The sequence below is a fragment of the Marmota marmota genome, unplaced genomic scaffold (assembly GCF_001458135.2).
Source record: "Marmota marmota marmota unplaced genomic scaffold, marMar, whole genome shotgun sequence".
NCBI lineage: Eukaryota > Metazoa > Chordata > Mammalia > Rodentia > Sciuridae > Marmota > Marmota marmota.
In genome coordinates, this window is record NW_025999977.1 from 40,921,859 (window position 1) to 40,933,373 (window position 11,515).

The window sequence follows — 11,515 nt, forward strand, 5'->3', positions numbered from 1 at the left end:
ACAGGAGGATAGAGAATTCAAAAGTCAGCCTGGGTGGGGAGGGGCGGGTGGCTGGGGTTTTGGCTCAGTGGTAGAGTGCTCACCTAGCATGCACAAGGCACTGGGTTCAATCCTCGGCATCACATAAATGTAAAATAAAGATATTGTGTCCACCTAAAGCTAAAAAAAAAAAAAAAAAAAAGTCAGCCTCAGCAACAGTGAGGCGCTAAGCAGTGAGACCCTGTCTCTAAAGTTCAAACCAGCTTCAGCACTTAATGAGACCCAGTCTCACAATAAAAATAAAAAAGATAGGGGATATAGCTCAGTAGTAAAGCACCCAAGTTCAGTCCCCAGTACTGGCGGGTGGAGGGGGTGGGTGTTAAGAAAGTACTCCAAGTTGAATGAGACCGTATCAAAATAAGAACATGGGTATATACATTTGTCAAAACTCATTAAAGAACACACTTAAAATCTGTGCCTTTTATCATATGTAGTTATACTAAAAAACAAAAGGGTCATAAGAACCAACTTGAAGTAGCTCCCAGAGATTAAAAAAATGTGGGATTATTTCCAGTTTACAGAAAATTCAGGAGAGGAAAGTTAAATATCTTCATGAAGAACACCCAGAATGGGCCAGGTACAGCCGCGCACACCTATAATCCCAGCACAACTTAGGAGGCTAAGGCAGAAGGATTTCAAGTACAAGGCCAGGCCCAGCAATTTAGCAAGGCCCTAAGCAATTTAGCAAGTCCTTTTCTCAAAATAAAGCATGAAAAAAGGGCTGGGAATTTGGCTCGGTACCCCCTGGATTCAATCTCCAGTACAAAACAAACAAAACTGGACACCTAGAATGGGATATTCTATAGGACAGCTGGCCCAGATTTTTCAAAAAGTCAGTCATGGTGAGCAGGGGGAGAAAGAAAATGTTCTAGATTAAAAGAGACTAAAGAACAAGCCAGGCACACTGGTACATGCCTATAATCCCAGCTGCTAGATATTTCTTTATTTTTGATGTGCTGAGTTTGAGGTATCTATGAAAAGAGGTCAAATGTAGAGATTTGGGAGTAGTCTACATTTAAAAAATAAGGATTAAGCAAATGATATTTTTAATGGAAAAGGGGCATACAGAGAAATATAAACTATTAAGCACCCAGACTTGCAAAATACTTTTAAAAAATAGAAAAAGAATCTGTAATCTCAGTGACTTGGGAGGCTGAGGCAGGAGGATCCCAAGTTTAAGGTCAGTCTCAGAAACTTAGAGAAGTTCTAAGAAACTTAGTGACACTTTATCTCAAAATAAAAACTATAAAGGGCTGGGGTTGTAGCTCACTAGTGGAGTGCCCCTGGGTTCAATCCCCAGTACCATACATATACATATACATATATACAGTTTTTTAAAAGTAGAGAAGCAGGTAGGCATGTTGGCACAGGCCTCTAGTCTTAAGTCACCCAGGAGGATGAGACAAGAGGATGGCTTGAGTCCAGGAGTTTGAGGTCAGCCTGGGCAACATGGCAAGAACCCATCTCAAAAAAAAAAAAAAAAAAGGCAGGGGAGGGGCCAGGCATATAGAAGAACCAGGAAATGGTAAAAAAAATCATGAAGGCAGAAAGAAGTCAAAGGACCAGTTTCAAGTATAGTTTACAGTGTCAAATACAGAGATAGATGCCTCAAAAAAGAATGGTCCATTTCATCTAGCAATCACAGTCACTATTAAGAGAAGCTTCCAAAGTATAGTTACTTTAGAGAAATGAGACTGAAAATAATTATCATGAAAATATGGAGAATAAATGATAGCAAGGAAAGAGAAGCAACTGCTACTTGCACTCATTCTTGAATTTTGGCAGGAATAAAAGAAACGAATTATAATGGGCAGAAAGGTCAAGTGAAGGACTTCTAGAATGAACTATGGCTGCCTGAGGACACTAAGGCAAAGTGACATTGGAAAATGAATAAGATTAATACCTTACATGTTATTTTTTCACTCTGGAAACAGCCATTTTATGACTCTCACAAATTATTAATCCATCTCAATCTCATTTAATCACATTTCCTCCCTCTTCCTGGCTCCCTGTTACTGGGAATTCAATACAGGAGGACTCTACCACTGAGCTAACTCTCCAGCTTTATTTGTATTTTGAGAAAATTTCTCACTAAATTGCCCAGGCTGGTCTTGAGCTTGTGATTCTCCTGCGTCAGCCTCATGAACTAATGGGATTACAGGTGTGCACCACCATGCCTGGCTCAGAATTTTATATTTTTACTTGGTTTACAAATGAATCTTCAGGTTTTTGCTAGACTTCTTTCAAATAGGATAATATCTACATAATCTGCTCAGCTACCTTTATATAGTAATTAAGTTCTTAAGATAATCATCAAATATATATATATTGTGTTTAGGTTGATTAATCTAGTAGTACTGAGGCTAGCCAGGTACTCATTAAAGAATATTATCATACCAAGACAATATATAATAAGCATGCAAAATAAAGACTGCTGATATTCATGAGCTGCTCAAATATGTGTAGCACATAATGCTTAAAATGGAAAGTAAATTAATCTTGTAGAAGCTAATCAATATTTATAACATAAAAATTAATATGTCCTATTTATGGAAATTCTATGGAACATGCTATTTCAAGAGTAAATACTGGACAAAGTACCTTTACTAAAATATGAACGAAAATGAAACTGCATTTACTTACAAAAGTGCTGCTCTAGCCAAATCATGTGGCATCAGGTCTTTATATCTGGGGAAAGAAAACAAATAATTTAAACCAAAGCATAGAGCATCAATAAATTCCTTTTCATTCTATTTAAAATACCTAGAGATCATCTAACATATGCTGCTGAAAATGCACTTACCTTTATTATCCAAAGCAGTCCATCAATTAAAAAAAAAACAGTGACTTTATTATTTGTCATCCTTAAAAATCTGGCAATCCTTAGCTCCTATAGAACTTGAATAAAATCTAACAAAAATGATGACCTATATTTAATTGTTCAGCATGACAAATGTTAAATCATATTCTTTAAAATTAAAACCCGGGCGTGGTGGCACACGCCTATAATCCCAACAATTTGGGTGGCTAAGACAGGAGAATCACAATTCAAGGCCATCCTTAGCAATTTAGCAACACCCTGTTTCAAAATAAAAAAAATCCAAAGGGCTGGGGATATGGCTCAGTGGAAGCATCCCTAAGTAAATTCCTAGTACCAAAAAAAAAAAAAAAAACAACAACAAAAAAACCCAAACAAAAAATATGGTCAAGTATGTATATAATATTGTGTACAATATTTAAAATTAAAACCCACCTTTTGAGGACTTTAAAAATATTACAAAGTACATTATTTATTTTGTAATGACTAAAAATATATAGGGAATGTATTAGGCTTTTTTGCTTTGAAGTAATTTGAGATTTACAAAAGAACTGAAAAGATAGAACAGTTTTTTATTCCCTCTACCTTGAGCTTCTTCTAATGTTAGTCTTACCTAACCACTATGCATTTATTAAAACTAAGAAATTAACATTAGGGCTGGGGATGTGGCTCAAGCGGTAGTGCGCTCGCCTGGCATGCGTGCGGCGCCGGGTTCGATCCTCAGCACCACATACAAACAAAGATGTTGTGTCTGCCAAAAACTAAAAAATAAATATTAAAAAAAAATTCTCTCTCTCTCTCTCTCTCTATTAAAAAAAAAGAAATTAACATTAGCACAATACTCAATAAGCTACCAACTTTATTGAGATCTCATTAGTTTTTCTACTGATGTTATTTTTCTGTTCTAGGATCCAATCCAGGACATCATGCTGCATTTAGTTGTCATGCCTCCTTAGTTTCTCCCAATCTGTCATTTCAGTATTCCCTTGTTTCATGAAGAATATCACAGAGGTAAAGTGCTCTTCTTACTTCTTCATTATCAGGGTACAACATAAGATGTCTTATTACTGGTGATGCCAACTCCATCATTTGGTTGCCTGCCAGTTTTCTCCACTATAAAGTTACTCTTTTTCCTTTTCTATAAAACTTAGTCTGTAAGAAGTTAGTCAGGAAGTCCAGCCCACTCTAAAGGGAAGAGAATCAAGCTCCCCATCCTAGTGGGAGTAACAATTGTGGACACATGTTAAAATAATGACAATAAGTAACAAATATTTGGGGACAGGGTAGAGATACTATGAAAATATTCTATTTCTTGTTAACATTTCATCTACTAATTGTAGCAATCTTGTAGATCCAGGTTGCAGCAACCACTAGTGTGGCATTCTAATGGTGACCTATTTCTTCTCCTCATTCCTTCTATATTCATTAATTGAAACTCTTCCGTAAGAAAGATTTCTTCCTTCTGGTTTATTTATTCTTTCAATCATTTACTTATGAATATTTATTTTATTCCTCGGGTCATGGTTCATTACTACTGTAATTTATGTTGTTGATCATAGTTTCTAGCTTTGGTGACTGGGAGCTGTTGAAGGTTGATTCTGCATTTTTTTGGCACAACACATTCTCTCTCTACACATACACATATATACACACACATTAGAAATACATGTATATATACATATGTTAGCACATATATATACAAATATACATACATGTATACAAATACATATATATACACATGTATGTATATATATATATATACATACATATAGATATAGATATAGATATCTATGTGCTGTGTGTGTGTGTGTGTATATATATCTCTGTGTGTATATATATCTCTCTCTATAGATTTTTTTTTTTAAGCACTTGACTTTCTGGCTCGACAAGATGTTCCTGGCTCATCTTGAATTTTTTCTGGCCTGGCTGTAGCCATTCTTCAAAGGAGCCCCTGATTTCTTTTATTGAAGCGACCTATTCACAAACTAAGCTCTGGGTGTGAACTCTATTTACTTATTGGTTTACTTAAATGTCAAAAGTGAATTCCCTTTAAATAAAAAAATGAAGTTCTTTAAGTTTCTGAAAATTAAAAACTTAAATATCCAAAGACATTTTTATTTTCACTCTAAATCACAGCAGAATCATCAGAAGTTTCCAAATTTTTCACAGGTAAAATCAGTTTCCTCACCTTAGCATAGAACGAGAGGGGGGAAAAGGCTATGCATCAATTTGAAAATGCCTAAATCACAAATTACTTATTATTTACTCTTATGATCCCACTCTCCTTTCTACCAGAATGACTGACAGACTGCAGAATTCTGCTGTTGGAGTCTGTTTCCAGGAGTATGTCCCAAAAGCTCCTATCTCAATGAAGCACTTTCTAGGAAAAACACTCTAGTTGAAAGCAAAGTTTCTTCAAATTAAATGGAAAAAAAAACTTTGTGCTTAGAAAATTATCTACTATTATAGAAGACTTATTTGTTACTTTAATTTTAGCAGCAATAATGACAAAACTGTCACATAAATTTTTCCTTAGAAAATTCCAAATCCAGTTGGGCATGGTGATACAAGCCTGTAATCCCAGTGGCTTGGAGGCTGAGGCAGGAGGATTTCAAGCTCAAAGCCAACCTCAGCAAAAGCGAAGTGCTAAGCAACTCAATGAGACCCTGCCTCTAAATAAAATACAAAATAGGGCTGAGATGGGACTCAGTGGTCGAGTGCCCCTGAGTTCCTGAGTTCAATCCCGGATACCAAAAAAAAAAGAAAAAAAAGAAAGAAAATTCCAAATCCTTGTATTTTTCCTCTATGTTACTCTATGAATTTCGGTCACTTTTATTCTTTACATGAATATTGTCTTAAAATACTTTTTATTCTTTCTTTCCTATTAAGTATTATTTCTTAAATTAAATTATTCAAAAGGTTTTCCTCCTTTCTGTATCACTAAATGACTCATAAATTTTCTCTTCTTTAATCGGGATCTGCAAATAAACTGAAACACAGCAATAAATAATATCAAAAGGAAGAAACAATATCTGATATGCTGAATACCTCAAACCAAATTTCATACAAATACTAGTCACCCAAGAGAATGTCAAATACATAAGTAAATAGTTGAGTATGTTTCTATTTTTAACAGTTGGTAAAACAGAATCAAACACTACATAGTATACAAACAGCTCTTATAAAAAAAGTGGTCTTCCCCACCAAGACCTTTTTTTCTCTTGATGGAACTTTTCTTTTTCTACCCTGTTGCTGCTGAGCACAGGGAATATTAATATTCCATCTCCTCCCTCTCTTGCTGCTAAAGCCTTCCTTCTTACTCTTACCATTATTGTATCAGTAAAGGAAAGAGATTATAATGAGAAATAAGGTTAAATGGGTTACCACATTAACAAAATAGGACGAAAGAAGAAATTTCACCACCATATAATTATAGCAGTACTCCTGAGAAAATACTTTCCAGGTCCTAGTTTAAAAATGACTGTTGTTGATTGGTTGTAACTATGTTTATACACACACACACACACACACACACACTTTTCAAATGATGGCATATTATATACAGTGCTCTGTTAACTACTTTTTTAAAAAATTATTTTTTAGTTGTCAATGGATCTTTGCCTGCCTGCCTGTCTGTCTGTCTATCTATCTATCTATCGTGCTGAGGATTGAACCCAGGGCCTCTATCTATCTAGCTATTTTTATATATGTGGTGATGAGGATTGAAGCTCTATCACTAAGCTATAACCCAGCCCTGTAAACTACTTTTTATAGTTAACATATCTTTAAGATCTCAGATCTTCCATATCAGTATATAAAGATAGGTCTTATTATTTTTACTAAATAACCTAATATTTCTTAAAAGTTTTAAAGTTAGTGACTGCTTACTCAAAATATGAATACTAAAACAATTTACACAGAATAGAATTGTTTGCACCTAATTACTAAAACCCATTATCAACTTTTAGACAAACTGAACCTCAGTAGAGACGCAAAAGACCAAGGAAAACAGCTGTTAGGTTCTAAGGAATTTTCAGGCTGGTCTAGGACCATTCTGGTCCCACACACTTGGGGTTGTGCTATGCCCCTGGTTTGAACCAGACCTGTCAACTGCAAGTCTAATAATCTCCAGGAAGCCAAAGCAGTATATTATGGGCCCTTTGGAGTATCCACAGGCCCACATCCTCAGCACTCAAACTTCTGAGGAGGTATAAAAAATATACTCGGGGTTAGGGTTGTGGCTCAGTGGTAGAACTCTTGCCTAGAATGTGTGAGGTACTGGGTTCGATCCTCAACACCACATAAAAATAAATAACTAAATAAAATAAACTTATTGTGTCTATTTACAAATATACATAATTTTTTTGTTTTTTGTTTTAAGTAATATACTGTCTCCAGAAAAGAAAAGGATAGCTCTTGGAAGCAAGGTGTCTGGATCTACATTGGGCTTTCAAAGCATGGCTTATTCAATCTGATAGGTCTGTTTTATGAGAAAGGATAAAAAAACATTCTGCCATATTATTTCACCACTAGCTTAACTTATTCTATATTTATTCCTGGAGTTGCTATCTATACATTAGTCCATTAACAATTTTATTACCTACTAGGTTACATTTACTAAGACCACTTTAGTCAGTAGCATAAAAGAAGGAAGAAATAACATGATAATTTCATACTTACGAAGTGCCTGACAGCAAAAAAGGAATGCGAACACCATCCACCACCACGATATTCCTCATATTGGGTTTGGCTAAGGTCTTCTTTGATTTGGGCTGGGCAGCTTTAAGATAAGGATCAGAGAATTATTAATAAAAATATATGAAATCAGATAACTTTCTACATTTTAAAATTTATTTTATTATCATTTTTTTAATGTGGTGCTGAGGATTGAACCCAGTGCCTCACACATGCTAGGCAAGTACTCTACCACTAAGCCACAACCCGAGCCCAACTTTCTTTTTTTTTTGTGTGTGTGTGTTTTTATTTATTTATTTATTTATTTATTAACCAACTTTCTACATTATTGAAGACAGTCATTTCTAAGAAGAATTATATCATTCAATGTTAAATTACAGTGTTATTTACTAAACCACTTATACAAATATATATACATATATATATATATACACATATACACGCACACACACACATACGTACATATATGTATATGTGTATATATATATATATATTGCGGGGGTGGGTACTGGGAATTAAACCCAAAAGTCCTTTCACCACGAGCTACATCCCTAGCCCTTTTATTTTTGATTTTGAGACAAGGTCTCACTAAGTTGCTGAGGCTTATCTTGAATCCTCCTGCCTCAGCTGGTCTTGCAAAGAGGAGGCTGGGAACACAGTTCACATGCATGACTCTAAATAATACTAAAGGTAAACAAAGATTAGCCACAATGATGAAGGTATTTATGTAATTAACAAAATTTTCATTTTATTGTGTTTGAAAACCTATTACATTAAAAATAATCAATTTTTTAATATTTATTTTTTATGTTTTTTAGGTGGACACAATATCTTTGTTTGACATTTATGTGGTGCTGAGGATCGAACCCAGTGCCTAGGCGAGCACTCTACCTGCTGAGCCACAAGGCCGGCCCCCAAAATAACCAATTTTATACATAAACTTGACATCAGAAGTCACAATTGTTTGATACTGTTCACTCTTCACATAGTTTGATATTCTTGACTTTCTATGTAGAAATAAGGCCACTTGTGATGTGCATTACTACTCTGCAAAAACCTATAATACTTCAACTCTGTTTGACTCAATTTGGCTAACTCTATTTAACTCAAAAAAGTAACATTCTTGCTGGGTACAGTGACATGCCTGTAATCTCAGCAACTGAGGAGGCTGAGGTAGGAGGATCACAAGTTTGAGGCAAGCCGTTTGAGACAGGGTCTCACTAAGAGGCTGGGAACATAGCTCAATGGTAACATGCTTGCCTAGCATATGTGAGGCCCTGGGTTTGATCACCAGCACCACAAAAATTAGTTAATTAAAGAATAAAATGTAAACATATGCACATCATTTTGTAAAAAGTAAATAATACTAAACTTGAAGAGTAAAAACTAAAATTCCCTCATTAATAAAATTTCCTTTCCAGAGGTAAATACTGTTAATTTGGTGTATGAACTTTCAAATCCTTTTGAATACATCCACATGCATAACTTGTGTTACATATATTTTTCTGACTTAACAACAGAATTTGAAGACCTTTCCACATCTTCATGTTATTGTTAATGTTAAAATTCACCTGTTTATCACTCCATTAACAGTGAGGGAAAAGAAATCCTACATTATTACCACACTCATTGATGTCACAGGAAATACTTATGATAAGTATCTATGGTTGACTTGAAAGAAACAGTAGTGAGAGCTAAGAGTAATGACAAAAAGGGTCTGAAGATTATCCTGGTAGCTCTATGGAGAAGCAGTGGTAAAGGAGATAAAGGCAACAAGGAGGAAAGCAAGGAAATTGGCAGACCCAAGCATGTGATGCTGATGGCATGGTAAAGGCAGGATCAATGTGAACATAAAGGAAGGGACCAATACAAGAGATTTTATAAAGGAAGACTAGAGGACAATCAAATGTAGAAGAAAAGAAAACTGAAAACAAGATTATAAAGGAAGCTTATGGAGACTAAGCAACCCTATACAAAATAAGAACTGGTTTTGGAAGAAAGATGACTTCATTTTAAAATCTGATGTGACAGAGAAACAATCAGGTAGGTATGTCCATTTGGCCTGTAGATCAAGATGAAAAACTAAACTCTGGAGTGCCACACAGAAAGTTAAAAGATATATGAAGCTTAGAAAGCATCACAGAGTCAAGACATACTTGCCATTTCACAGTCCCCTCTACAGGGAGCTGTCTTGTTTATAGTCCCTGCCAAAGGTGCTGCCATAAGTGGTTATGTCTCTAAGTCCACAGCAAAAGCCAATCAGATTCAATGTGGGTAGATCAGACCTACCAACAATCAATCTACAGAGTGGCTGACCAGTGTGTTAGCCCATTTTGAGTTGCTCTGACAGAATACCTAAGCTCAGTACTTAGTAAAGAAGATTATTTGGTGTCTGTACAGTTAAAATTACATGGTGCTAGTGTCCTGGTAAAGGGTCCCTCTGGATGCATCACCATAAGGCAAAGAAGCAGGAAAGGAAATGGTCATGTGCCAAAGCAGCTAAGCACATGGTGTGGCCTCACATTATAACAACCCACTCTTGAGGGAACCAACCAGGGTCCTAAAAGAACTGTATTAATTTTTTCTAAGGCTGATACCCTCAATGACCTCATTACCTTCTCCTGGGTGCCACCTCTTAAAGGTTCCACCACCTTTCAACATCAACACAATGGAACCAAGCTTCCAACACATGAGCCTTTGGGGGATGTACTCAAACCACATCCAAACCACAGCCACTACCTATGTCATCTCCTACAAGTGATAAACTGCACTGGCCAGGTTCTCTGTCTCAGAAATCTAAGTGAAGAAGCATGGGAAGAAATGCCCATTAGTGGAAGCCAAAAAGATGCCAAGATAAAGAACCAGGGTAATGGTAAACTGAAGTCATCTGTTAGTCAGTGTTATGGGACAGCAAAAACAATGAGTAATCAAAGACAACAGAATAGGGAAGGCACACAAAAAGAAGCAGAAAGGACAAGAGAGGGGCATACCAGATGGTACATGAGAAAAGCAGCTGTTCCCACAGCTGTTTTCTTTGTTCCTAACATTTTCCCAGTAAAGTATATAAGAACCCTTTCATCCTTAACTTGGGGGTCCACTGCCCACAAGAAAAAGATACTCGGCTACGTGCTTTCTCTACACTGGAAGAACAGAGTTGAGAGACAGCAAGTAACCTTGGGAGGCAGTTTGAGAATCAAAGACACGGTTGTTGAAGGCCACAGCCGAGTCGGGATGACGCATGGCATTTTTGCCAGAAGTAGTGGTTGAGAGGTGACGCCAGCGAGCCATTAAGATAATGACTTTTGAGTTCTCGCGGAGTTCCCCGTTGAGTTCTGGTTGAGCTCTCGCAGGGATTCCTGAAGAGTTCGCATTGGCTGGGGAAGTGCCGGACGAGGGATTTTCTGGTTGGTGTGTGGTGTGTCCGGAGAGAAGGCCTCATGTGAGGCGTATGCGGGAGTGCGGAGAATAAAGGAGTTCCTGTTTTGAACCTACAAGGCTATGTGGCAGCTTGTTATTTTGTGCCCAGCCAGACTGCAGCACACGGTGGTGGGGAGTGAGGTGCATGCTCCAGAGAGCCAGACAGATGGTGTGTAAGAGCAGGGAAGGCAAGGAGAATGAGACAGGTTGATGTTTCAATCCTCAAGGCAAATGAGGACTGAAAACAGGCCACTAAATTTGCAGATTACTTATGACTGACCTTAGAAAGAATAATGTGATGAAAAGACAGATGATATATGATCACTGTGCTTTTCAAGAACTGAACACGTACTCTTTTTATACATTTTCGGATAAAATTTGAATTCTTCATTCCTCTAATGAATTTCATACTTTACTTGGTTCCTCCTTAATAATCTGAAAGTATTTTCCACGACTCTTCAAAATATAAAAAGTCGAGCAAGTTCCCAGTCCCTTACAGTTTTGCTTACTTCAACCTCCTTACCTTTTTTTTTTTTTTTTTTTTTT

General features: G+C 36.5%; 1 protein-coding gene across 3 annotated transcripts in view; it reads right to left on the reverse strand.

The window, feature by feature from the left end:
* The window catches only part of Hadhb (hydroxyacyl-CoA dehydrogenase trifunctional multienzyme complex subunit beta), a 39,767-nt gene that overhangs the window by 17,977 nt on the left and 10,275 nt on the right, over positions 1 to 11,515 (reverse strand). For all 3 annotated transcript variants that reach the window (XM_015479900.2, XM_048804690.1, XM_048804691.1), the window contains exons 4-5: positions 7,538 to 7,637; positions 2,683 to 2,727 (exon numbers count right to left, since the gene is read on the reverse strand). In XM_015479900.2, the coding sequence (XP_015335386.1) occupies positions 2,683 to 2,727; positions 7,538 to 7,637 (145 nt within the window). The remainder of the gene's footprint in view (positions 1 to 2,682; positions 2,728 to 7,537; positions 7,638 to 11,515) is intronic.